The sequence below is a fragment of the Prosopis cineraria genome, unplaced genomic scaffold (assembly GCF_029017545.1).
Source record: "Prosopis cineraria cultivar Desert tree isolate PC_DT_omini unplaced genomic scaffold, ASM2901754v1 PC4, whole genome shotgun sequence".
In the NCBI taxonomy this organism is placed as follows: domain Eukaryota; kingdom Viridiplantae; phylum Streptophyta; class Magnoliopsida; order Fabales; family Fabaceae; genus Prosopis; species Prosopis cineraria.
Genome location: NW_026555335.1, coordinates 39,268,603 through 39,296,001, shown reverse-complemented (window position 1 = coordinate 39,296,001; position 27,399 = coordinate 39,268,603). Strand labels below are relative to the sequence as shown.

The window sequence follows — 27,399 nt, the reverse complement described above, 5'->3', positions numbered from 1 at the left end:
TGGTACACAACTTATACTATAAGTGTCCATTGGAGACCTCTAGAATCTGATTGGGTGAAATGTAATATTGATGATGCCTATTCCTGCTAGAGCTTTTCTGTAGCATGTGGCAGCCTTTTGTGAGACTCACAAGGTCAGTTCTTACGTGCGTTTTGGTACAAAATGGAGGAAGGTGATGCTCTTACTGCTGAAATATGGGCATGCACTCATGGGTTAAGGCTTGCATGGGATGCGAGTTTTAGGAAAGTTGAGCTTGAAAGTGATTCAGCTGAGACCATTGCTTTAATACAAAATGGGTGTGGCTGGGAGCATTCTGATTATGGAGCAATTATGGAGATCACCTCTTTACTTCAAAGAGAATGGGATGTCAGTGTACGAGTAATTAGCAGGAATGCAAACATTAGTGTTGACTATCTCGCAAAGACAGGACTCAATATGATGCTAGGGATCACGTTTATGCTTCACGCACCATATGAGCTGCTTGATGTGTTGTCGAGGGATGCTATGAATGTAATTGAGGATACAGGCCAAATTGCCTCAGTTTCATCCTTTTATAAAAAAGAAAAATTGAAAAAAATTGGAGACAACCAAAAAAAAAAAAAAACCCTACGCGTGTGGTACCGAAATTTTTTTCCACGCACGTATCGCCCTGCCTTACATTCGTCGTCTTGGGTAAAATGATAAGAAAGATATTTCTGAACCCCAAGGGAAGAAGCGGAAGGCCTTCAACACTATTTCCCGCTGCGTTGAAGGCTGAAGCAGCGTTCAAAGTCTCTAAACCCTCTCGGCCTCCACCTCACCCAGAACCAAAAAAGTTTCATTTTTGAAGTTCGAGTCTTTGAGAATTCAAGATACCTTCAATTATTCTTCTCGGGGGGTTCTTCTCTCCTCTATCCATTACAAGTGTAGTTTTTTAGGGTGGTTTAGTTAAAGAATGGCTAGTTTTAGTTCTCTTTCATTGTGTCCATACAGCCTTTATCGTCACCCGAACCCGAAAAGGCGTCCCATTTTGTGCTCGGTTGGCTCTTCTTCGCTCGCAGGTAAGTGGTAAATCTCGTTGTTGTTGCATTTTGTTTATGCAACTCTTCTCTGTTCACTATTCGACTATTCTGTTCGTTAATGATTATAGACAAATAGATGGGAAGGGTATAAGTCATTTGCTGAATGCTAAGTGCTGGATTATGAGAAGTTTGAGATATTTATTTTCTAGAGCAGGTTTTTCGAAGAAATTATTTGCGCTTTGGGGCTGTCTTAGAAGCCATCATCACTATTCCAGTGTTCATGTATGGTTGAGGCCAGAGTTAATGTTTTCTTATTGGTACTTGTAATAATGGTTAGGTTAATAGCTTATACTAGTCATAGTTCACTTTATAATTCATGCGACTACGCCGTGGAGTCAAAGGAAATTTGAGAACTCCTGTCATATGTTTTATTATGCTACTTCCCATATGAAGTTGGAACAGTGGCTTATGATCGAGTTATTTGCTTCGAGAGGTCAAGATATAGTTGAGGCCAATATTCAGCACTCAACAGTGGAAAACTTGTCTAAAATGAAATAAATTTTGAACTCCAGTTTGAGTAAAACAAAAAAGTTGGAGGTAGAAAGTAGCTTGTACTTCTCAGATTCTCGTAGGATCTATGATGAGACTGAAGGTGAAAAATCTCTTCATTTTTGTGAGTGAAGACATTCATGACTGAGATTTTAGTCCATGCCCTTGTATTTTTAGGTCTAACTTTATTACATGCATAGCTGCATATAAATGTGAGCATGAACTAAATATACTTTTGATTTTTTCCTTGTCTTACTAGTTGTTGATATTATTTACTATTAACCGTTTTTATCTGTTTGTCTCATAAAGGTGTTGATGGATCTAAAGTGCCTCGCAAAAGATCAAGAAAAATTGAAGGTCCTAGGAAAAGCATGGAAGACTCTGTTCAACGCAAGATGGAGCAGTTTTATGAAGGATCTGAGGGGCCACCCCTGCGAGTTCTTCCTATTGGTGGGTTGGGTGAAATTGGGATGAATTGCATGCTTGTCGGGAACAATGATCGTTATATCCTTATTGATGCTGGTGTCATGTTTCCAGAGTAGGTGTTTCAACTCCAACTTTGCCTCCCCTTTTCTTGTTGCTTATCAGTCTTAATAGCCAATTGAATATGCCACAACGGTTATATAGGCATTTACTTAGATGTGGATGACTTTATAAATTAAACATATACTAGAATTTTTGTATCTTTTTCATTAGACTTCTTAATCTTTTCCATAACAAATACATTTAAAAATTCAGAATCCCATTTGAACTAAAAGTAATTATCAAATTGCTGTCGGACAGTTATTGATTGTTCTTCATTCTTTTCCTCTAGTATTTAAATGATCCAAGCTTATTTGCGTTGTATATCTTCCAGCTATGATGAGCTTGGAGTCCAAAAGATTATACCTGATACGACATTTATAAGAAAATGGAAGCACAAAATTGAAGCAGTGGTTATAACGCACGGTCATGAAGATCATATTGGTGCGTTGCCTTGGGTAATGCTTCCTTCTGCTATGAGTTGTTAATTCTCATAGATATATGTTATTACATCTTCATTTATATGTTACGGGATATAACATCCATTGACTGATGCATTCTGTAATGATGAACTGAGAGTTAAGTTAGCCTCCTATTCTGGTGAAGGAACCTAATTTTTGCACCTTGACTGTTATGCTAATGTAAAGGTAATGCAATGGGCCTCTGGGAGGTAGACAACTATCAAATAGCTATGTTTATAATTGGCATCAGATCTATTGACTATAGGATGCTTAATGTGTAGAATTCATGGATACATTTATTGGCTCACTGTGTCGGACTCTTCTACAAGCTTAGCATACATCTCATATATGGTTGAGTCACAAGTGCTCCCTCTTTCACTGTATAATTCTGTTTTCATAGCTGATTTGGGCTCCACTTGAGATACTGTTGTTTTCATTATAGAAGTTGTAAAGATGGATGTATTGGTTCCTCTACAACATTGCAAGTCGCATTTATGCAGCCTTAATACATACATATATCGAGCAGCCTACCAGTTCTATGTCTAGTTTTCAGAGAGTATAGAATTGTTAAAAAAGAATATTCTGGTTAAATTTTATAATTCTTTTATTTTGAATAACATATATTTTGTTCTTATTTAATATCTTCTCTAACTATATTATCTCTTGGCTCATCAGGTCATACCAGCATTGGATATCCATACTCCAATTTTTGCATCTTCCTTTACAATGGAGGTATTTGGCTAGGGAAATTCGCACCATTTTTTTAGTTTTCACTAAAAAATTGTGGAGTCTAACTTTTATAATGAAACTATCTATGTTTTTATTGCGCATGTTTTTCATAGGAGTTCAGAGGTGTTAAAAGTTTTTTTTTAATAATTATTATTCTGTTAAAACAGCTTATTAGAAAACGTTTGAAGGAGCATGGTATTTTTGTTCCATCACGACTCAAAGTATTCCGAACAAAGAAGAAGTTTGTGGCTGGGCCATTTGAAATAGAGCCAATCAGGGTGACCCATTCTATCCCTGATTGTTGTGGGTTAGTTCTTCGCTGTTCTGATGGTACTATTCTTCATACTGGGGACTGGAAGGTTAGAATTTTAATTTACTTCTTAATGCGTTGCCCCTGCCCTTCCTGTTGCTTAAGAAGTTGATTCAACAGATTGATGAATCACCAATGGATGGGAAAGTTTTTGACCGTGAAACTTTGGAGGAACTCTCTAAAGAAGGAGTAACACTAGTAAGTCTACTTGCTTCTGCACTTAAAATAATTTAGGTATAGAGTTTTCATTGGACTTATAATTAGGGAAGAGATAATTTTGGTGCATATTGGAATGCCTTGATGATTTATTGGCTACTGGTGATAATATATAGTTTCCTGTGTATATTTTGGGTTCTGATGATGTTTCTCTAAGAAGTACATGATAAATCTCTTTTGTAACGAGTATAACTTTCATGTTCAGTCTCATGTTGGCTGAGGAGCTCAGAGCTCAACTGGTCTACACAATTTCTGAATTGAAGTGTCTTTTCCTTGGATAAAAAAATTGCATGAAAAAGAGAAGAAATTACAAACATTGAGTATAAGAAGTCCTGAAAGCTAAAATAAAAGGTACAAAATAAAAGCATATCATGGTAACAAAATCCCTGAAATGCTAGTAAGTGTAGCAGAGCTGTCCAATCTTGTTGCATTATCTAAATGAAGATTCCCTTAAAAAACCCATTGGCCACGTTCCAAAGGGTAGTCATGCAGACAGTTCTTTCTCATTACATGTTTAAAGGCCAAGATATTGGTAGATACTGACGTTTAAAGAGGATTTAAGTGGAAATTCTACCAAAGAAAACAATGACAGTCTGAAAACATTGCTTTCTTTGATAGACCAGGGGAGAATCTCCAGTACAAAGGTAATTCAAAGCATATGACACCTGCAGCATCATCACTACTGCTATTCATAGGTAGATGCATTACATAACTACCTAAACATGTCAGAAACTGAACAGGATAAAACTTCTGAATAACTACTCCTATCTACATGATCATGGACTATGAGGTAATTTCCCTACCCTGCTATGTTGCCCTCAACTGTTTTCTCCACTTTCCCGCTACTCTCCTCTATCCTTGGCCTCTTCTTATTATAAGTGATATAGAATCATTGGTCCCTATGAGATATTTAAGATATGGGCATTCCTTTTGAACTAGAAAAACCCCAAGCCACTAAATCGGTGATTGTCCCAAAGTCTTAATCAGTGGATGCTCTTCTCACCAAGCTGTGTTTGTATCTTATTTGCATCTTTATTGTTAGGAAGTTTAATAGTGCCTTTTTTGTTATTCTCTATTCAATTTTGATATGAGATTTAGAGACAGCTAGTCATGGTTTCCCAACACAAAGTGAGTGTTTAAGTCTGTTCAATTTCAGTATATAGCATTTGCCTGTTCTGTTTCCTAATTCTTAATGAAATATATGATCAAACACTGCTTTTGGGCATTACTTCCCAGATGATGAGTGATTCAACAAACATACTTTCACCTGGAAGAACAGCTAGTGAGTCTAACGTGGCAGATGCACTGTTAAGGCATATTTCTGCTGCTAAAGGAAGGGTTATTACAACCCAGTTTGCATCAAATATCCATCGTATTGGAAGTGTGAAAGCTGCAGCTGATTTAACTGGTAGAAAAATGGTATGTTCTACCCCTGCTAATTGCAAATGATTTTCCTGTTTAAAATGATTGGGTTTAATGATGTTTATTGCAATTATATCAGGTATTTGTTGGCATGTCTTTACGGACATATCTAGATGCAGCTTGGAAGGATGGAAAAGCACCGTTCGATCCATCCACCCTGGTAATAAGCATTAGAAGAGTTATTTCTTAAATTCTGCCTCAAAGTAGGCTGAAAAAAATTTCCAGCCAGGGTTTGGAAAAATCTTGTTGTTTAGAAAAGTCTAGCACTGAACTCAGCATGTGATATGATTTAATAGTGGTTAGAACAAATTTCTTGAAGATGACAATTAGCCATATTTGATATTTCACATTTTTCATTTTTCTTTATTGAAAAATACACTTAATTATAGAGAAGAAAAGAGAGAGGAAAGTACATTCCTTACAATGGTGCAAAAAGGAAACAATGTAGAATCAAACAAGACCCCTAATAGAATAAGGATTTCTAATTTCTCTGCCTATATGCAAGGATTGTTCGTGTCACTAATGCTGTTAGATATTGAAAACTCAACCAAAAACTCGTGTTCTTAGTAGAGCCGGTAATTCAGGTTGGCCGGGTTTATTTGGATCGAACTTAAAGTATCTTACCCTCTTAAAAAGACCCATATAGTCAAGCCCAGCCCTAACTTTTTCAGCTGGGTTCGGGTTGGGCTTGGCCAAAATTACCGATCCTATATACACAGAGCTAAAAATTCTAGCCGTCAGGCTTATTTGGGCCAGGGTTCAATTCGGATCGGGCTTAAGGTATTTTACCTTCTTAAAAAGGCCCATATAGTTAAATTTGGTCTTAACTTGTTTCAAGCGGGTTTGGGCTAGCCTGTCGGACTTGGCTGTTAACACTTTCTCTACATGGTTGATAGAATTTCACAGTTATGTTTATTTATGACTTTGATAAAATTTAGGAGCCAATTATTATTTAGCTAACTGCAGATTTACCTGATTTGTTTTTCATGTTATTTGCATAATTAGTTAATTACTTGTTTGATTTGTTAGTTACCTTGATAGTCATCTGTCCGATCACCTTTTATTTGTCTAAATTTTGTATTTTGTTATATAGCATGCGTTCATCTTTATCCTTTCATTTCTAAGAGCTTCTGTCTAGCAGATTCATGTTTGATGCTCTTGTTTTTGTTAATTTTAACTTCAAATAGGTGAAAGTGGAGGATATTGATGCTTATGCTCCTAAGGATTTGCTGATTGTAACAACTGGATCTCAGGTAACCTACTTTCAAGGTCCCCTGAAGACTTGCTAATTCCACGGACTGCACATATTGAACAAGTTATTGGCATATGACAAAATATATGGTATTGTGTCAGGCAGAACCTCGTGCTGCCTTGAATCTTGCATCATATGGTGGTGGTCATTCTTTCAAACTGACCAAGGAAGATATAATTTTGTATTCAGCTAAGGTATGGTAACAAGATAAACCACTAGGCATTTGGATTTAAGATTGTCTGAAAATTCTGATTTTGTGTATAGTTTAAATTTAAATGCATAATCCTTCTGCTAGTGGAATTATGCCGGGCTGTGAACTTAACATATACTATTTTTACTTTCAATCTACTTTAAGTGAGAAACAACAACGTTTGATTTTTATGCATGACTTGATGCTTAGGCATTTTTGACAATTTTATGTTGTGAAAATTTTCTTCTGTTTCTTTATCATGCTGCTAGGTTATCCCTGGCAATGAGTCTCGTGTGATGAAAATGATGAACCGCATAGCAGAGATTGGATCATCAATAGTAATGGGGAAGAATGAGGGGCTGCACACGTCTGGTCATGCGTATCGTGGAGAATTGGTAAGTTCATTGTTGTTGTTGTTGTGGTATGAAGCTCTCATTGATATGGTTTATGATTAAGTATAAAATTATATTTCTGCAGGAGGAAGTGCTTAGAATAGTGAAACCACAACACTTTCTTCCCATACATGGAGAACTCTTGTTCCTGAAGGAGCACGAATTACTTGGAAAGTCAACTGGCATTCGACACACTGCTGTGAGTCATTGTCATTGTTTCCTTATCAGATGCTGTTATTAGATAAGTAACTAGTGACTGATAATGAATAGGGTTACATCAAATATCATATGATCAGTCAGCATTTGAAGGAACTGATGTGATTTGTGTTCCAGGTTATTAAGAACGGAGAGATGCTTGGCGTTTCACACTTAAGAAATAGAAAAGTCCTTTCCAATGGTTTTGTTTCCCTTGGAAAAGAGAACTTACAGGTTCAGGACCAAAGCATTTTCTTGGCCTTTTGCTGAAATCATTTGATAACTTCTAAGTCCTTTCCCTCTCTTAACATGCTGCAGTTGAAGTACAGTGATGGGGACAAAGCATTTGGTACATCTAGTGAACTCTTTATTGATGAAAGATTGAGAGTTGCTTTAGATGGAATTATCGTGGTCAGGTAGATATTTGTAGTCCTTAAGTCAGATATTGGAATGACTAGATTTAGTAGTGACATCCTAATATTTTTCTTCTGTAGCATGGAAATATTTCGCCCTCAAAATAGTGAAAGTCATGCTGAAAGCACCTTGAAAGGGAAGATAAGAATTACCACTAGATGCCTATGGCTTGACAAAGGAAAGCTGCTTGATGCGCTTCATAAAGCTGCTCATGCTGCACTTTCAAGCTGCCCGGTAAGCTGTCCATTGGCTCACATGGAAAGAATTGTATCTGAGGTATTGAGGAAGTTGGTGAGGAAGTATAGTGGCAAAAGACCAGAAGTTATAGCTATTGCTACAGAAAACCCTGCAGCTGTTCTTGCTGATGAGGTAAAAGTACGGTTGTCAGGAAAATCTCATTCGGGTCTTGGATTACCATCATTGAGAAAAGCTGTGGATGGACGTAAAGAGGAAAAGAAGTCCAGTAAAATGCCAATAAAAGGAGGTAAGATGAATATTAATGAATATGGAATTGGTGAGGTCCAGTTTCTGCACCTTTTGTGCTTATGCATGTGTCTGTTCTATACAAATCTGCTGTTAAATGCATACTTTCGAGTTGGCTTTCTTTCTTGTTATGCTGCTTGATCTCACTGTTTGTCTAATCAAGGAAACACAGCCACATCTTTTTGCCAATATAAAAATTCTCTTGGCACTTCAATTGAGTTTCTCAGATTCTTGCATTTACTCAGTCTTAGTGTTTGAGACGTAGGAAGTTTTGTGGTTGCACAGATGAAAGCCCTTTGAACTTAAAGCGTGGCCAAGGCACATATCCTCTATATTTTGTTGTGGAATTTAATTTAATTAGACCGGTGGAGGTGTCAAGGATCAAACTCTTAACTCATTTCCCTTGGTGAAAGAAAAGTAATATCATTCTTACCCTTGTTTTTGTAATTGGTGTTAGATGATGGCACTGATGTTGAAGGACTCCTACCTGAGGAAGATTCCCCTACCTCTAGTGGAGCTGAGGGTGATTTCCCTGATTCAGAGGATTCTGACGGATTTTGGAAATCATTCATCACACCTTCAACCGCTGAAAAGTCGATCAAAGCTAACAACGGTTATATTCCACGGAAGCAGCAAGATTCCCAGCTGATGAAAGATGATTCTGAAGACTCTGGAGAAACCAAGTCTGAACCCATGCCTTCAAAAACAGCGAAGAGAAATAAATGGAAACCCGAGGAAGTGAAGAAGCTGATTGTTATGCGTGGGGAGCTTCACGAGAGATTCCAAGTTGTGAAGGGAAGAATGGTTCTCTGGGAAGAGATATCTCAAAAGTTGTTGGCTGATGGTATCCACAGAAGTCCAGGGCAATGTAAATCTCTGTGGACTTCTTTGATACAAAAATATGAGGTTTGTTTCAGCAATTTTCTTTAGAATTAGCTGATACTATCCCAAAAAGCATATAACAAGGAAGAAGACACTCTTTTATCCCTCCACGCTGAACTCTTTATATTAAACATGCTTAGGGATTCTCTATTACACTAAAATAGCTTAAGTCACTTGATTAAAACATGTTTCAAGCTTTATTTACACACACACTCACACACACATTCATGATCTACTTTCTAATTACTAGATATGAGATTTCTTTCTCTAATATGCCGATTATTAACATATCTTCTTGTGAGAGCAGGAGATCAAGAATGGGAAGGCAAGCAAGAAAAGCTGGCCATATACGGAGGACATGGACAGGATATTGTCGGATAACGAGGCGCTAGCAGCAAAATGAGTGGGAAATGTGAACAATAATATATTGAAGTAAGATTGAAAACGTTAAGAGTGGTGCTCAACAAGATAATCACCGACTTCAGTTGCACGATTCTTGTGTGGCGTTGAAGATGCTTTGTCCCCTGAGGCATTTACAGAGGCTTGAATGAATCATCCCACCACTATGAAGAAAGATCCAATACCTGAAGCTTTAGAGGGAGAATCTTTGTTTCCAGGGGACGTGTTGCTCTCCTTAAATTAACATCTTAATTTGTCATAATTAAATTAAATTTATTAATTTGCAAGCGGAGCAACTATAGAAATGTAAGCTCGCACTCCGATGGAGCACGACTGATTTTTTTTTTTTTTTATAACAATTCTGATTCTGATTACTGAATGCAGGAGTGTTGTGTGACATTGGGTCCAGCTGATGATATCTTCGTCATTTCTTGAATGTGATTGGCTTGTTTATAACAAAGAAAGACAGGAAATGGCTATTTTTGAAGTGAAAAGGAGAAAGAAAATCAAGTTCCATATTGTAAATGCGTAGATTTTGTTAAAAACTCAAGTGAGCTAAAATGAGTGACATATCTGTCTTTAAAAATTATATAAAATAAAAGTAACATTTGATTCAATTAGGTTGGGAAAAAAAAAATTGATTCGATTACATAATTTGAAGCGTCGCCCTGATTAAAATTCGTTTTTAATTTTTTTTGATAAAATTTTGAATATATTCACGAATTCTTGATACAGCAAACGTCATTGGCCTATCTTGGAAAAAAAATGGTGATCGGCCAATGTTTGAAATGTTTTCAATAAATTATTGCATTTTTGGCCAAAAAAATGATAAATGATTGCATTTGCAAAAACAACATTCATACTCTAGCGACGTTGCCAATTTTTTGTTTTTTTGTTTTTTTGGTTTTTGACATCTGATTGTTTCTCTTCCTTTTTCAGTTGACATACATTCGTGACAAGCACCAGTCTCCTCACTTTTGTTTTTTTTTTAAATCCCTATTGAAATATTATTATATTATATACTTTACTAACAAACAACAATGGTTTTTAATTTACTTATTTTCATTTTGGGCATGATTGGCAAATTTTATCTGATTCTTCAATTACCCAGTTTTTATCTGCAGGAAATTTCAAATTTGATGGGCCACTGCATGTTGGCAATTGTTTAGTTTACAGTGACTGAACTTAGCCCATATTTTGCGCCAAATAAAAACAGTCGTGGCCCAGCATTGCTTCGAAAGAAGTGTATTCCTTGCTGGCCCATGAAAGTATTTATGATCTGAAGCGAGAACATGTGAAAACCCCAATAGGCCCCTCCTGCCTTTCCCTTCAAGCCAACACAATCAAAATCGGTCTGTGTTTTCTCCCTTTCTCGCTGCGCTTCGATCAAACTCTACTACACACCCAGATCTCTCGTCACAACTTTCTAACCGGTACGCCAAGTTTATACGCTATGGGGGTTGTGAAGATATCATTATTTCATTTCTTCCTCACTTCATTTTCTAAAATGATTTACGAAAACGACACGATTTCCTCTTTTCTTGGTTAGGTTTTTAATCATGAAGCTTGATACTATTGGCCTTGAATCGTTTTCTACTCAAATTGAACCCTTCGATGGCACTGCTGGAGACTTTTCACCTGCTCCAGCATTTGAGCTTCCGAATTCAACTGATGTGAGTACTTGCTTATTAGCTTGAAATTTGAGTAGTCCGTTTTTTAATTCTTCATTGTAAAACGGTTGCCATTGATTCGCAGAGGTTATAGTCAAAGGAAAGAGATTCTATTTATACATTTGGCAACATCTTGAATCATCAGGCTTTTTTATTAAGTTCTATTTATTTCTTGTGTTAGTTTGACGGCTTTTTGAAAGAAGCTATTCAGATGGTGAAGCCCGCCAAGGGTACCACCACTCTTGCTTTTATATTTAAGGAGGGGGTCATGGTAGCTGCGGATTCTCGGGCTAGTATGGGAGGTTATATTTGTAAGTACTGAGCTCCAATCTCATCCTCACTCTATTTATGAGTCCATTGGTGAAAATTATTTTCGTTCATATTTTCACATTTGTGTTTCAGCTAATTGGATTGTAATAAGTTATTATTTGTTAACTGTCACCAATGTGCAGCATCTCAATCCGTGAAGAAAATTATTGAAATTAATCCATATATGCTTGGCACAATGGCTGGAGGAGCTGCAGACTGCCAATTTTGGCACAGAAATCTTGGGATCAAGGTAATGTATGCAATCTTACAATCTTAATCAAACGTTTTGTCTGTCTTGCCCTTTGTTTGCCCAGTTTCCCACTTAAGTACCTGCACCCTGGTATCCCAAATAGTGCTTTTCCTTGGTTACTTTGCTGTCGTTGTTAGTTGTTACCATGATAATTGTAACTTTCATGATTGAACTTCTTTTGCACTATAGTCATTCACTCAGAATTATTTGTCAGCGCTGCTGCTAAGGCAATAAATAGGAAGCAAGTGGAATAAAATATGTTCTGGTTTGATTATTGTTGGGAATCTTACATTTGAAAAGGGAATGAAATGTAGAGAAAGTCTTACCTGCAGTTTGGGAATGACAATGGTTGAAGGAGTTGAAGGGAAGAAAATTAATGTCAGTAAATCTCAAATCTATACATAACATCCCTATGACCCTTTTAGGAGGACAATTATGTTATTTAGAAACTAAATAATGTCATGCCCTTATTTTATTCAGTTTCTCCCAAGTATGGGGCACAGGGTAAAACATTCTACCTCAATTTTAATAGGCTACCCTTACTCCGTTCCAAAATTGCTTTTGTAGTTGGATGGATTGTGGTGATATAAGCTTTGAGAAATTGTCTTCAATTGCTTTGCAATACTCATTATCTTTTTAATTAAAATAATGATGTAAGGTACGCATTTTTATTACATAGATGACTTGTTGATAGCATATCTTAAACTGATGGATTTCTTATTTAGTTATTTAAATTAATTTAATTAAAAAAAAGAAATGGTTAATGTGTATTGTTTTATGGTTCTAACAAGGACAGTGAGCCATAATCAAGATGATTGATGTTTGCCGAAAAAGAGAAAAAATTGATGCTGCTAGAACAGGGTTAACTGACCAGGGGGGAGTATTTAAATTTCTTTTCTGTTCTTTCCTGTTACCTTCTTTTTCTTCCTTAATGGGTTATGTTCTTGTTGGTGTTGATGTCTTGGTGAATATTTAGCGTGCTGTAGAAGTCCCCATTAGTCATGTTTTGGGTCGTCAGTACTTTCTGTACACACAATTGCATTTGGCTTTTGAGTACTCGTTGTTTGAATCCATAAGAAGAGTATTGAAGCAAAATTTTGGTTGAAAGTGATAAAAAGCAATATACGTATGAGCTGCACGATTCTTCTTATTTTAATGAGCTTAGCCTTTGCATCTTTTTAGCTAGCTTTCATGTCTTGGGATTCCAGGATGGGATTTCCTTTTGTACTAATGAGGTCATAAATCATAATTAGTTTCCCTAATTCAATCATTTTATTTTTAGTGCCGGCTGCATGAATTGGCAAATAAGCGAAGGATCTCAGTTACAGGAGCCTCGAAACTACTTGCAAATATTTTATACTCCTACCGTGGAATGGGGTTATCTGTTGGAACCATGATTGCTGGATGGGATGAGACGGTAAGTCACTTTTTCTAGTTACTAAACAGGTTTTGCCCTGATAATTCTATTATGTGACCAGGGAACATCACTTTTCATGGCCCTGGTCCCTGTTCTAATTACTAAATCGGTTCGGCCCTTCTAATTCAATTGTCTGACAAGGGAATATCACTTTTCAGGGTCCTGGTTTGTATTATGTTGATAGTGAAGGGGGAAGATTGAAAGGCACGCGTTTCTCTGTTGGATCTGGGTCACCATATGCTTATGGTGTATTGGACAGCGGGTTAGTTAAGCTTTTCTTCTGAACTATCCTTCAATTATAGCACTATCGTTGAATTTGCCAACGTTTTCCTTGCATTACTAGGTACCGCTACGACATGTCAGTTGATGAAGCTGCTGAATTGGCCCGACGAGCAATTTATCATGCAACATTTCGTGACGGGGCTAGTGGTGGAGTTGCTAGCGGTATTTCCTCTCTCTCTTCCTTTTGATCCACCTTCAATGATATAAATGCTTTCCTTTCAATTTATTCTTCCCTTCTTCAAAATCCCCGGCAAAAAATGGGATTTATACGTGCACATGCGTCCTTCAGGCAGGCATTGCAAACAGCTCATGTTTTACCTCTCTTAATTCTTATAAACTGGTGACTGGAAGTAGTGATCTTTGAAATCCGCAGGGCTCATGCTGCCTGTTTTAATTCCGTTTTACATAATAGCATGATGGTTCATCGCTGACTGTTATCCACCAACTAATTTAGATGTATAACAATGAATCAATCTCACTGACCAGTGACTTGCATTTGATTTTAGTTTATCACGTGGGACCTGATGGGTGGAAGAAATTGTCCGGTGATGATGTTGGGGAACTACATTACCACTACTACCCTGTCACTCCAAGTACAGTGGAACAAGAAATGGTGGAGGCAACTGGAGCGTAATGCAAGTTACTCATGGATGTCAATTATTTCAAGCATCTTTTACTTTGTCTTGTATTCAATAGCATGAAACTTCGTTATTGTTTTATGTTTGGAATTTGACAGAAATTTAATGTTTTTATTTGCTGACTCCAAATCTTCCGATCCCCCTTGCACATCTCTCATTTGTGCCCCCCTCCTTCCCAAAACAAAAAAGGAGAAAGTTTTATTTTTTTAAGGTGTAAATTTATCTTGAGAAACTTTTCTTTTAAGAGTGTCTAGTATCTTGAATTTTTTTTTTTCAGAGCAATGTTGTTCTAAACTTTTCAAAACAATGCATTGTTGCCCATTCGTTAGAATTGATTGTTTATTGACTGTTTTGTCTCACTGGATTTGCCATATGGCATTTTTAAAAATTAAAAAAATGATAAAGATGTAAATTTTTCTAGTATCTTTTAGGAGCATCTAGTATGTATAATTTTTTTTGGGAGTAATGTTGTTTTGAAATTCTCTAAAAAAGTGTAATGTTATCTTAATTTTTTTTGGGAGCAATGTTGTTTTGAAATTCTTCAAAAAAGTGCAATGTTATCTTATCACTTGACATTTTTAAAAAATAAAAAGAGCTATGCTTTGTTTTCATTTATTTACAACACTAAAATTGTAAAATAACTTAGAACATTAAAATAAAAAATCAAATTCAGATTTTTGACATAAAAAACAATTAAGAAATAAAATTGAACTTAAATTTTCAAAATAAAAAAATAATAAAAAATAAGGGGTAAAGAAGAAGAAAATAAAGAATATAATTCAAAAACTCAACAATTTAAAAACAACACAAAATATCTAAAAAAAACAAGAACAAAAAAATTAACATCTTAAATTGACTAACGTGGGAGAAGTAACAACTCAATGGGCGACACTTATGGTGCTTTTCATATAACTCTTCTCTTGCAAATGTTGAAGGTGGAGGAGGGAGGAATGAAGACGAGAAAAATGACTAATTACAAAAGGAGAGTGATATACAATTTAGACACAAGAAGAGAGGGGGCAATATTTTTTTAATTTTTAAAAAATGCCATGTGGCTACCACACCATGAGTGAAATTAAATAAAATGGTCAATTTTGATAGCAGGGTAACATTATGCATTTTTGGAGAGTTTTAGGGCAACATTTCTTTCCAAAAAAATTTGAGAATACCAGACGTTCCTAAAGGAAAAGTTTCAGGGTAAATTTACACTTTTATCATTTTTTAACTTTAAAAAAAATGCCTGTGGCAAGTTCATTCAGACAAAAACGATCAATAAGCAGCCAACTCTAATGACAAGGCAATATTACACCATTTTATAAAGTTTCAGGGCAACATTGCTCCTAGAAAAAATTCAGGATACCAAGCGCCTCTGAAAAAAAGTTGTAGAATAAATTTGTACCTTTACCTTTTCTTAATTATCATTTTTAGTCCATTAACAACTTCATTCCTTAATTTTACAATTGTTTAACAATAATCATTTAATTTTTTTATTTTATTAATAAAGTCATTTATCAATGAAATGGAAAATAATGAATATGAAATGACCTACAAAGTAAGGTACCTCTCACATGTTAAATGAAGATTGCAATTTTTGTTAGAAGAAATACTTACATTTTATACTCGATAGTGTCTTAAATAGAATTACCTTTAATAAAAGAATGTTTATAACAATAAAAAAAATAAAATATTGATTCTTATCTTTAAAAAAATAGAAGGACTAAAGTTATTTTTAAAAGGGTTAAATGATAATTTAGCTCATAAATTATAAGTTTAGAAGGGTCTAAAATTTTAAACTTATTTTTTTTATAATGTTTCTTTTCAACTTTTGAAAATGGTGCAATATAACTTCAATTGTTAACAAAAATTAATTTTGATCATTAATTGACTAAAAAATGAAAGAATAAGATAAAAAAATTACAAAAAATTACCAATTGTTTGGAAGTCAAATTACTATTTAACCCTTCTTAAAATTTAAAGACTAATATTTTAAGTTATTAAAATTGTAGAAACAAAATTATAATGAATTAAAATTTAGATATTAGATTTTGATCAAATCAAAGTTATAGATCCAAATTGAGAAGATACGATTTTTTTTTTTTTTTGTTGGGTCCCCACTCTTCTCTCCCTCCCTAATGAAGAGAAGATTATAAGGGTCAGTGAGTACTTTTGATAATTGGAGTTATAAAATTTTAGAAAAAAGATTGTGTAAGATAAAACAGTAAAGGAAATTAACTATAAACTTGACCCTCATAATTTTTTCACAAATTTTTAAAAATTGCTTGTAATTTCTCAATTTTTTTTATAAAAAGTACCTTATAATTTTTTGACAATTTTTTTTTTAAAAAACTTGATATAATCTCTTTTAAAATGAATTTTTCTGTAAAAATTAAAAATTTCATATAATTTTGTGAAGGGAGAATCATAACTAATGACCACTCAAGTAAATTACTCATAGACAAAGACCAATACACTGAGCCAAAATTTAAGAATAAAAGGAGCTAAAATTAAAATATATATATATATATATATTATAAAAATTTTCATAAATTTTGGAGAGCTAGAAGTATGTAATACTTATATAATATAAAAAAATTAAAAAATTGAAGAGAGCTGTGGCCTCTGCTGGTCTCACCTCCTTCCACCATTGCTAATACAAAATAAATTATTGTTAAAATGAGAATGAAAATTTATTTATTTTTAAATAAAACTTATTATTATTTCTTGTCTGCCATTAATTTATTGGAATAGTTCTTGAATGTAATTTTTCTTGTTTTTTTTCTTTAAATCAAAAGATTTGGCTAAATATGACTGAATTGGATCAGGTTCACCCTACTAAAATGGGTTGTGACCACCCCCTACAGCAAATCCAATTTCGTTTGAAACCTTCCTCACAAGCATAGGTACCAAGTTAAACGGTTTTAATTTCACGCATGGAAGATATCATGCGCAGCTCTGAAGACATTACATTGCCAATGCAATATTTTATAGGAAAAATGATAATAAAGTTTCAAAAGGATGAATTAATTACAATTAGATTCTCAATAAATTTTTTTGTAAATATCAATTTAAATAGTTACAAATAAGAATTTGAATTATAAACTAATTATTATATTTAAAATTTAAATATCATATTTACAATTGAAACTTTAAATTTCTAACTATTTTAAATATCATATTTACAATTATTTTTTTTAAGTTATCAAAAACTTAATTATTATTAATTTTCTCTCTTAAAACTTAATTGTTATCCTATTTTATATTTCAGCCATTCTTCTCCTCCTCCTTTCTTGTTCCAGTAAACAAAATGCTAAAAAAGCAAGTTATTTTGCCAAACCATGATTGATCCCCACCGCCGCTGACCCCATCTTTTGCGAAGACAGACCTTTTGCAATGAAGCTGACACTTTTTCCCCCCTTCATTGCCACTTGCAAGCTAATCCCCTGACCAAGTGGCCATATAATAATCATGCCACGTGTCCACGTAGTTATTATTAAAGTCAAGGAAGACATAATCAATTACTACAAACAAAAAGACCATCATCACATGGATTAACTACACATTGACAGCGAAGCCGCCCAATGAATATGGTTCATTTACACGCTAGCATTTCGCCGACACTGTGTGCTCTCACCGTTATTTTCGTTTTACACAGTTCCAACCGTCCTGGTTCGCACGCGTTACCCATATTCTTCTTCTTCTTAATTAAAATTTTCATTATTCCCAACACAAACACAAGTGGCATTCTGAGAAGTCCAATGTTTCCTTATCATGCTTGTCCTTGAACTCGCATAGCATCTTCTAGACATCCTTAAACACGTCACGCACAGTCGATAACCTCAACTATAAAAGGCCCATCACCACCAAACATTCCATACCTCTTCACCAACGCTACAACACAAATTTCCGGGTTTGATTACTCTCTCAATTCCAGAAGAACAATTCAAGATTGTACTTTCGATTTTGTGCTGTTAGTCTATCATATTAATATGAGGGACCAAGGACTGGAGAGTGTAGTGAGATATTTGGACGAAGACGGAGACGGGAAGGTGTCAGCGGCGGAGCTCCGGCGGCGGCTGGGAAAGGTGGGGGGAGAGATATTGTTGAAGGAAGCAGAGACGGCGATCAAGGCGTTGGATTCGGACGGAGATGGGCTGTTGAGTTTGGAGGATTTGGTGGGATTAATGGAAAGAGTGGGAGAGGAAGAGAAGTTGGAAGATCTAAGAGAAGCTTTTAAGATGTATGATCCAGAAGGGGTTGGGTTCATAACCCCTAAGAGCTTGAAGAGGATGCTTAGCAACTTGGGAGAATCCAAGTCCATTGAAGAATGTAAACTCATGATTGATAGGTTTGATTTGAACGGCGATGGCGTCCTTAGCTTTGAAGAATTCAGAATCATGATGGAGTGAACCAAGACATCAATCATGTTACTATATTCATTTCATCAGTCTCATTTTTTGGTTTATTTCTTCATACAGACACATGTTGGAAGCACGATCTTAAATCGCCAGAAGAACTAGCCTTTTAGTTTATTTAATTTGTATGTTGTTTTTACGTAAATTTATTTTTGTTATACCAAGAGGAATTAAACTCATGACATACATTTGCCAAGAATAACATTCACTTCCTGATCCTGGATTGTTTTGTGAGAAACTCATTCATATACATCTCTGTACATAGCTTTTTTCTTCTCCTCAATGACATATCGATATTATATTATTCCAATAAAAGTGTAAAACCATGAACGAAAAATTCACGGGGAATAGTCTCATTAGGGGCGGAAATAGTTTTTTTTATATAAAAAATTGAGATATGTGAGATGTGTGATTCATCTTCAAACTTAAATTTTTATTCTATTTCGTTTTAGTATGTGTACCAAATGCTCACTACACGAATGAAATTTAAACTAGATAAATTTCTTTTTTTATACATTACATAAAAATTTGTAATGAGACACATTTTTCATATGTTATTTATACATTTAATTTATATTTTATGCTGATGCATCCACATTTTGGTTTCTATTCAGAAAAAACCTTTTCCAAACCAAAAAAATTATTAATTTATGATGTGTGTGTGTGTGGGGGGGGGTATTGTTACTAGTCATTAATGAACCAGATTACAAGATAAAACTACACTAAAAAAGCATTTCAAAAGATAAATATATATCGAGTTATGAATATTGCTAAATTGTGATCCTCCAATACGATTAATCTTAGCTTCCCTATCGTTCTTTTACAGTTCCGGCCAATAACTTGCTCGAATAGTCTGATAACCTTCAATGCAAGTTAATATATATATATATATATATTGCAAGAGAATTTGGGAGTGATAATCACAGTGAGATGTTTTGAAGATTAAACAAAAACGAACAAACAAACAAGAAGTGAGTTTATCACTTGCATGAATGATTGTCTGATATTGTGAAAAATTAAGAAAAAAAAATTGGACTGATTTTAAGTATGCATCTTTCACTATTTATTTTCATTTAAAATTTTCAGGAAATAAGTTTAAGAGAGTGAGTTTAGAATTACTCAAGGAATGTTCACTGGTGCTTCAACACCGACACATCGGTATTCGGCACCACAGCTACAAAGCAGGAGGGAATAATGTGTTCTCTGATGATGATCCAGTACTGTAGCACTAAGATACTAGTTAGTTAGACATTTTAAAATTTCAAAATGATCTTAAATAAAGTTTATTAATTAGAGAAAGTCGTTTAGTTAATTGGGGAATATAAAGTAAGGACAATTTTGTTAAAAAAAATTAACGTTTAAAACAAAAGATTTTGTAATAAAGACCATGAGGAAGTTCCTTGTATTAATGGAGACTTGAGAGAGTAAGATCGTTTCATCCTCTCAACATCAAAAATTGAGGTCAAGTTTTTATTTTTTTTACCCGAAAATTTGAAATCAATTGAGACAATGTCGGATTCTGAGTTTAATTAAATCTGACAAAAGAACACAACTCATTCATCCACACACAAGCTAAATGAATTTATTGCACCGCATTTGACTTCTTATTTGTTTATCATGTTACTCAAATTTCTTGACATTTATGCTTTTCAAACTATCTATCGTGTGGTTAAAAAGGTCCTTCTCAACCCGAATGCTTTTGCAAGCATAAACAAACATGGTTTTTCATTCAAGAGTTTTAATATAATTTGAGAATTTTAGATGCAATTTGTATGTAACCAATGTTAAGAATGAATACAATTTTCTTTTTAATATTAGGCCACAAAAAAACTGCACAAGGAGACTAGAATCAAATCATATATCTAAAACCATATGGTTAACACAATCAAGAAATGAATATCATTTTTGAATTCTCTTGCATCACATTTCAGCATGCACCAAAATTTTTTTTATATAATTTTCAAAAATAAAGTTACAAATAAAATAATATTATGCTTAGATAAGAAGAAAACATGTTACAAATGCAATCATCCAAAGAACAAGGGATGCCACCGAAGCAAAAGTGGCATAGACAAAGATTAGATTTGATCCGAGTTTGGAATGTGATTCTCTCTTTCAAGTGCATTATAATGCTCGAATGCACGATTCATTTTGACGCTTCAAATTATCATAATATTAGCAATAATCAATCCTGAAAACTATGTTTCGGCATAAACACCACCGGCCAGCAAGGGATGATACAACTGGAAAAAGGCTAGTTTATTACTATGAGAAGTTCGCTTAAACACCACTAGCCAGTGCGGAATGGTGATACGATACAACTGCAAAATTGCTAGTCTAGTAATTGTACGGTCGCAAACTCGGAAATTGGGAACTGAAACAATTCAGCCTCGCTCCGTATCGACCCAAAGTTTATAGCTACCAATATATTCGATATATCAAACGACATAGAAATTTATAGTTAAATTCTTTAAAAAGGCTACGGCGCTAAGCAGCCATAATATGAAAGAAACAAAATGATCGGAAAAGGAGGGACGAAGGCCGTCTGATGACTGATATCATTCATAACAGGTATAAAAATTCAGAAACTCCATTTCCTCCTCAAGAGAGGCAATCAGAACAATAAAGTCCTAAGGAACTAACACTTCAACGCCAGGGATGCAGGAGGAAACCATTTATTCGGAACTCTCAATTTCCGTCATGACAGGAAGCTCGGTGAAACGCGGCAAAGGCTTACTTGCAGTACCGTCTTAATGAGTTTTAGCCATGTGAGCAATCAAGTCAACAACGCGTGTGCTGCAGCATTACAGACAAAGCAAGCATTAGCTATCTACATCTTATAATTGGATATAAATTGGATTGGTGATTTTCCAGATAAAACACGCCCCTTAAACCCTGACAATAACCTTTAAAGATGCTGCTACCACGCAATAGTGAGAAATCATATGCCAAAAAGAAACAGAGAAAGAAAGCAAGAAAGACGAATTACCTGTAACCCCACTCGTTGTCATACCAAGCAACAAGCTTCACGAAGTTTTCATTCAAGGCAATACCTGCCTTAGCATCGAAAATACTTGACCTGCAGTAAGGAACATTTAAAAATAAAGAGAAGATCGAAAGAATTAACATACAACTCCAAGATCCAAGGACAAATAGGAGAAGAGAATATGTGGATCTGAAGAAGACAAAGCAGGGAAGTTGATGCATCTAACAACTTCCAATGAGATGATAATCCACACCTGTTGTCCCCAACGAAGTCAGTGGAGACCACATCTTCTTCAACGTAACCAAGGATTCCCTTCAACTTGCCCTCGGACTCCTCCCTGAAAGACAGTACTATTGAATCAGACAAGATACAAGCACAGCAATCCCAGAAGCCTTCCAGCTAACATTGAAGAGTTCGGTGAATCCAAGTCCTCCCAACCTCAACAATAAAATAAAAGTTAAATATAAGAGTCGCTTTGAGAATAAAATCTTACTTGATGGCAGCTTTAATTTGGTCGTAGGAGGCCGGCTTTTCCAGCCTCACAGTAAGATCAACAACAAACTCCGCCTATGTTTATAGCCGGTCCCAAGCCCGGGTAAAGGAGGAGGGTTGTGTTAGGCCATCAACAGCCAATGTAAAAATTTGTTGAATCTATCATGAACATGGACAATAGACGTTATAATGTTAATGCTAGGTCGTTGCCCGTAAGTAACGCGCTGCATGGCTCGAGTACAGTGATAAGTGAGTTAGAGCCGCTGCATCGGCGCCCGGATGTAGTGTTAAATAAGCAAGGGCTACCGCGTCATTCTGGACGCACGCGGCTAAAGAAGTTAGTCCATAAGAGCAAAATTAGATTTGGTACTTGGAATGTTGGGACATTAAATTGTAAATCTGTAGAGGTTGTAGGGGTTATGATTCAAAGGAAAATCAATATCCTTTGCTTGCAAGAAACAAAATGGCGTGGAGAAGGAGCTAAGGATATTCAAGGTTTCAAACTTTGGTATACAGGAAAAGTAAGTGCACGCAATGGAGTAGGCATCATTATAGATAATGAGTGGAAGAAGAACGTTGTAGAAGTTAGCAGAATTGGAGACAGAATTATTTCTTTAAAAATGATAATTGGACGTGAGACTGTTAATATTGTTAGCGCTTATGCGCCGCAAGTCGGGACAGAAGCCAGTCTTAAGGAATTATTTTGGGAGGATCTGGAGGGGTTGATTCGACACATACCACAGAGTGAAAAGATTTTTATTGGAGGAGACTTTAATGGGCATGTCGGGAGGGAAGCTGGTCAGTATGCGAGGGTGCATGGTGGTTTTGGTTTTGGAGAGCAAAACAATGAAGGGCAAACTCTTCTTGATTTCTCATTGGCGTATGATTTTAAGATTGCCAACACTTGTTTCAAGAAGAGAGATGAGCATCTCATCACTTACAAAAGTGGAGCCTCAAGGTCGCAGATTGATTTTCTTTTGGTTAGGAACACAGATAGAAAACTTTGTAAAAATTGTAAGGTGATCCCTGGAGATGCTGTAACGACACAACATAGGGTCCTAGTCCTTGATGTGTGTATTATGAGTAAAATCCAAAAACGTCGACAAGTAGTAACACCAAAGATTAGGTGGTGGCAATTAAAAGGTGAGAAGCAAGATATTTTCAAGCGAAATCTTTTGGATAAAGGAATTTGGGATTCTCAGGGAAGTGCTAACATCATATGGGAGGATATGGCTAAAAAGATACGGGAGGTTGCAAAAGTAGTTTTGGGAGAATCGAAAGGTTCTGGTCCGAGAGATAAGGAGTCTTGGTGGTGGAATAATAGTGTACAGGACAAAATCAAGTATAAGAAGAACTGTTTTAAAGCCATACATTTGTGTAACAATGAAGAAAATTGGAAGAGGTACCGTATGGCTAAGAAGGAAACTAAGAGAGCTGTGGGTGAAGCTCGTTCCAAAACTTTTGAAGAATTTTATAAGAACCTTGAGACGAAGGAAGGAGAGCAAAATATTTATAAGATTGCCAAGAGTAGGGAAAGAAAATCAAGAGATCTAGAACAGGTAAGGTGTATTAAGGATGAAGAGGGAAGAATTTTAGTTACAGATGATGAAATTAAAAATAGATGGGAGACTTATTTTTCTAAACTTTTCAATGATAGAGAGGATTCATCTAGTAACTTGGAGGATTTAGTAACTGGTGAAGGAGAACAAAATTTGTCATTCTATCGAAAAATACGTGATAAGGAGGTAAAGGAAGCTCTTAAGAAAATGGCAAATGGTAGAGCTAACGGACCTGATTGTATATCTATCGAAGCGTGGAAATGTTTAGGTGAAGAAGGGGTGAGATGGTTAACTAAGTTATTTAATGTGATTTTACGGTCCAAGAAAATGCCTGATGAGTGGAGGAGAAGTACATTAATTCCTATTTATAAAAATAAAGGAGATATTCAGAATTGTACTAACTATAGAGGGATTAAACTCATGAGCCACACAATGAAATTGTGGGAGAAAGTAATTGAGCACAGGTTGAGATTGGAGACAAGTATTTCTGAGAATCAATTTGGTTTTATGCCAGGTAGATCAACTACAGAGGCAATTTATCTACTAAGGGGATTAATGGAAAAGTATCGTTGTAAAGATAAAGATTTACACATGGTTTTTATTGATTTGGAAAAAGCTTATGACCGTATACCAAGAGAAGTGCTTTGGAAAGCGTTGGAAAAAAAGGGAGTACGGATTGCTTATATTAAAGCCATACAAGATATGTATGAGGGGGTAAAAACTAGTATAAGAACGCCTAGTGGTCAAACAAAGGATTTTCCTATAAAGATTGGACTACATCAGGGATCATCTCTGAGTCCTTATTTGTTCAACTTGATTTTAAATGTTTTGACGGAACATATTCAAGAGGAAATCCCGAAATGTATGCTCTTCGCGGATGATATAGTTCTTATAGCAGAGACAAGAGAAGAGGTTAATTGCAAACTTGAGTTATGGAGGAGGACATTGGAGTCGAAAGGTTTTCGTCTGAGTAGAAGTAAGACGGAATATTTATATTGTAAATTTGGTAAAGGACTATTCGAAAATAATTTGGAAGTGAAATTGGGAGATCAAATTATACCTCAAGTGGAAAAGTTTAGATATTTGGGAGCCATTATTCAAAATGATGGCGAAATCAGTGGAGATATTTCACATAGAATTCAAGCTGGGTGGTTTAATTGGAGAAAAGCTAAAGGAGTTATTTGTGACCGTAAGGTGCCTAATAAACTTAAAGGAAAGTTTTATCGTACTGCTATCAGACCGGCAATGTTATATAGTAGTGAATGCTGGGCTCTAACGGGACAGCAAGAGCATAAAGTTGGAGTAGCAGAGATGAGAATGTTACGATGGATGTGCGGACATACACGTAAAGATAAAATTCGAAATGAGCACATACGTGAAAAAGTGAGGGTGGCACCTATTGAGGAAAAAATGGTAGAAAATCGGTTGAGATGGTTTGGGCATGTACAAAGAAGACCAAGGGAGGCACCAGTGAGAAGAGTGGAACATATAACTTTAAGTCCGATTAAGAGAAGTAGAGGAAGGCCTAAGAGAACACTCTTGGAAGTTGTTGAACGTGATCTCTTAATTAATAATATTTCTAAAAGCTTAATAAATGATAGAGTACAATGGCGTCTTGCAATCCATGTAGCCGACCCCACCTAGTGGGATAAAGGCTTGTTGTTGTTGTTGTTGTTGTTGTACAGTAAGATCAACAACAGAGACATCCACAGTAGGAACACGGAATGCCATCCCAGTCAATTTTCCATTCAAAGCAGGAAGCACTTTCCCAACAGCCTTGATGCAAAGAGTGTATTAGTGAAGGAAACCTGATAAAGGAAACAGTAATAGATAAATGCAAATTATTCACCTTAGCAGCTCCAGTGCTGCTGGGAATGATGTTAAATGAGGCAGCTCTTCCACCCCTCCAGTCTTTACTGGATGGCCCATCAACAGTCTTCTGGGTAGCTGAGAAGAAATATAGCACAAAGTCACAATTACGCTTAACACACTTAAATGAGAAACACTAGATGTTACAGTTAATTATACCCACCAGTGATGGAGTGAACAGTGGTCATTAGCCCCTCGACAATGCCAAACCTATCATGAATAACCTACAATTGACCAAAAAAGATTAACAGAACAGAACAACTTAGCATCACAAGTACAGTGCAATTATCTGAAGGCCTGATAACCTTCGCAAGTGGAGCAAGGCAGTTGGTCGTGCAGCTAGCATTAGAAACAATATCAAGCTGTGGCTTGTATTCGTGCTCATTAACACCCACAACAAACATGGGAGCATCTTTACTGGGGGCAGATATGACAACCTTCTTTGCACCACCCTGGCTCAAGCAAAACAAAACAGACACGTTATTATTACACACAAACCCTCAGAAAACAAAACCATGACAACATAACATCGAAGAAGAAATGCTAAGCAAAGTTTATTTCAGACAGCATTTTATGGCATGCTTATAGCTAAGCTACAAGACCCAGTGCTAATCATCCCAAGAGATGTTCTATATGAAAAGATAACGGTGAAAGCAATATTATTGCGCAGACGTTTAAAAGAAAGTTTTCAGACTATATGAGATCGTTAAGAGAAGCAAACGACTAAGAATAAAGTCATGAGAAGGGGTAGCGCACAAAGGCAAACCTTCAAATGGGCAGCAGCCTTCTCCTTGTCTGTGAAGACACCGGTGGACTCAACAATATACTCAGCTCCAGTCTCAGCCCATGGGATCTCTTCCGGGTTCCTGATGCACGAAGTTACAAGGTCAATGGCTAATATCTTCACCTTCAATACTACGTATTGACAATTACAAGCACAACCATGAGAAAATTTCAGGAACAATACCTGTGTGAAAACACAGTGACTGGCTTGTCACCAAAAAGAAGGGTTTTAGAGTCCTTGACCTTGACATCGTGATGTTTCCACTGCCCGTGAACACTGTCGTACTTGAACATGTAGGTCTGCCATGCACCGATAACCAGTTCAGATAAATGTAAAAGAAAAATAGTAGGCCAAGTTCGGAATTGTATTCGTATTTCGTACAGCGCAAAACATGTTTGAACAAGTCGACAACTAAGACTACCAACTTAAAGTGAATGCGCATCAAATCTATGGAAAAGCTTAAAGAGACATAACTCAAATCCGATCAGAAAGCCAAGCACAGCTGATCCGCTATAATTCCAAAGATGCGGTGACGGAACATGAATATAGATAACAGTAGTTTATACCATGTAGTCAGTAGTAATAAAAGGGTCATTGATAGCGGCGACTTCAATATCGTCTCTCTGCAGAGCCACTCTCGCCACCAAGCGACCAATCCTTCCAAATCCTGGAAGCGAAAAAAAGAAACGAAATGAAGAACTCGGATCCCTTCTGAAAGTAATTGACCACAGGAAAAAGGGCAACAGATCCGATCTGAGCGAACGAGCAGCAAAAGAAACCGGAGGATGTGGTCGTAGTAAAATATCACTTACCATTGATTCCGATCCTGATCTTGCCTGATCTCATGCGAACCAAAACAAAAATAAAAGGAAATCAGATCAAAGGAGAGCAAGAAGAATCATGAATGAAAATAAAGTAAAATCCACGAAATAGGTGTGATTACACATAGTTGCAGGGGGTGGAGGTAGTACAAGCAGGAGCAGATAAGGTGAGTAGAGTAGAAATGAGAAAGCAGCGGAAGACAGCAGAGAAAAATTGCGTTAGGGTTTGATTATTTTAAAGACCGAGATGACCGGTGCTGGTTGGTAAGCGCCAGAGAAGCAGCGTCAAACTCACTCGCACAGTCGCACGATTAATTTATGTGCTACGTTTTTCATTGGGCACTTTTTCTCTGTTTTTTTTTTGGCTAAAAATTATATAGATTTTTTAGCTAATATTAATTAATATTTGATTTTTTTTTTAAATGGAGTCTTAAGTTCTGAATTCTGAAGCAAAAATAAATATTTAACTCAAACAAAAAATTTATTAGGAGCG

At 35.8% G+C, this 27,399-nt stretch overlaps 4 protein-coding genes across 6 annotated transcripts; 3 read left to right on the top strand and 1 right to left on the bottom strand.

Annotated features, from left to right (window-relative positions):
• Window positions 1-702: 702 nt before the first annotated feature.
• LOC129308789 (ribonuclease J) lies at window positions 703-9,830 on the top strand. Of its 2 annotated transcripts, XM_054950154.1 has the most exons (17): window positions 703-1,040; window positions 1,860-2,088; window positions 2,407-2,530; window positions 3,209-3,265; window positions 3,430-3,621; window positions 3,693-3,770; window positions 5,025-5,207; window positions 5,290-5,370; window positions 6,398-6,463; window positions 6,564-6,656; window positions 6,922-7,047; window positions 7,130-7,243; window positions 7,378-7,473; window positions 7,558-7,655; window positions 7,734-8,137; window positions 8,594-9,042; window positions 9,326-9,830. In XM_054950154.1, the coding sequence occupies exons 1-17, from the start codon at window positions 935-937 to the stop codon at window positions 9,419-9,421; spliced, it is 2,592 nt and encodes an 863-aa protein (XP_054806129.1). In that variant the 5' UTR covers window positions 703-934; the 3' UTR covers window positions 9,422-9,830. The 2 variants fall into 2 exon arrangements, with proteins under 2 accessions (XP_054806129.1, XP_054806130.1); XM_054950155.1 differs by lacking the exon at window positions 703-1,040 and having other exon boundaries at window positions 1,948-2,088; window positions 2,407-2,516.
• Window positions 9,831-10,695: 865 nt separating this feature from the next.
• On the top strand, window positions 10,696-14,227 carry LOC129309377 (proteasome subunit beta type-5). Its single transcript, XM_054950941.1, has 8 exons — window positions 10,696-10,850; window positions 10,967-11,090; window positions 11,269-11,398; window positions 11,540-11,646; window positions 12,929-13,063; window positions 13,222-13,325; window positions 13,407-13,507; window positions 13,852-14,227. Exons 2-8 carry the CDS (start codon window positions 10,977-10,979, stop codon window positions 13,977-13,979), a joined length of 819 nt encoding a protein of 272 aa, XP_054806916.1. The 5' UTR covers window positions 10,696-10,850; window positions 10,967-10,976; the 3' UTR covers window positions 13,980-14,227.
• A 3,581-nt stretch (window positions 14,228-17,808) lies between these two features.
• On the top strand, window positions 17,809-18,749 carry LOC129307691 (putative calcium-binding protein CML19). The gene has a single exon (XM_054948548.1). It carries the CDS (start codon window positions 17,970-17,972, stop codon window positions 18,387-18,389), a length of 420 nt encoding a protein of 139 aa, XP_054804523.1. The 5' UTR covers window positions 17,809-17,969; the 3' UTR covers window positions 18,390-18,749.
• Window positions 18,750-20,639: 1,890 nt separating this feature from the next.
• On the bottom strand, window positions 20,640-27,162 carry LOC129308572 (glyceraldehyde-3-phosphate dehydrogenase 2, cytosolic-like). 2 transcript variants are annotated; one of them, XM_054949768.1, is made up of 13 exons: window positions 27,029-27,162; window positions 26,898-26,921; window positions 26,652-26,752; window positions 26,269-26,384; window positions 26,068-26,167; window positions 25,607-25,753; window positions 25,465-25,525; window positions 25,282-25,379; window positions 25,132-25,208; window positions 21,875-21,940; window positions 21,635-21,718; window positions 21,385-21,474; window positions 20,640-21,191 (listed from the first exon to the last, which is right to left on the bottom strand). In XM_054949768.1, exons 1-13 carry the CDS (start codon window positions 27,030-27,032, stop codon window positions 21,146-21,148), a joined length of 1,014 nt encoding a protein of 337 aa, XP_054805743.1. In that variant the 5' UTR covers window positions 27,033-27,162; the 3' UTR covers window positions 20,640-21,145. The 2 variants fall into 2 exon arrangements, with proteins under 2 accessions (XP_054805743.1, XP_054805742.1); XM_054949767.1 differs by lacking the exon at window positions 27,029-27,162 and having other exon boundaries at window positions 26,898-26,931.
• Window positions 27,163-27,399: the final 237 nt, after the last annotated feature.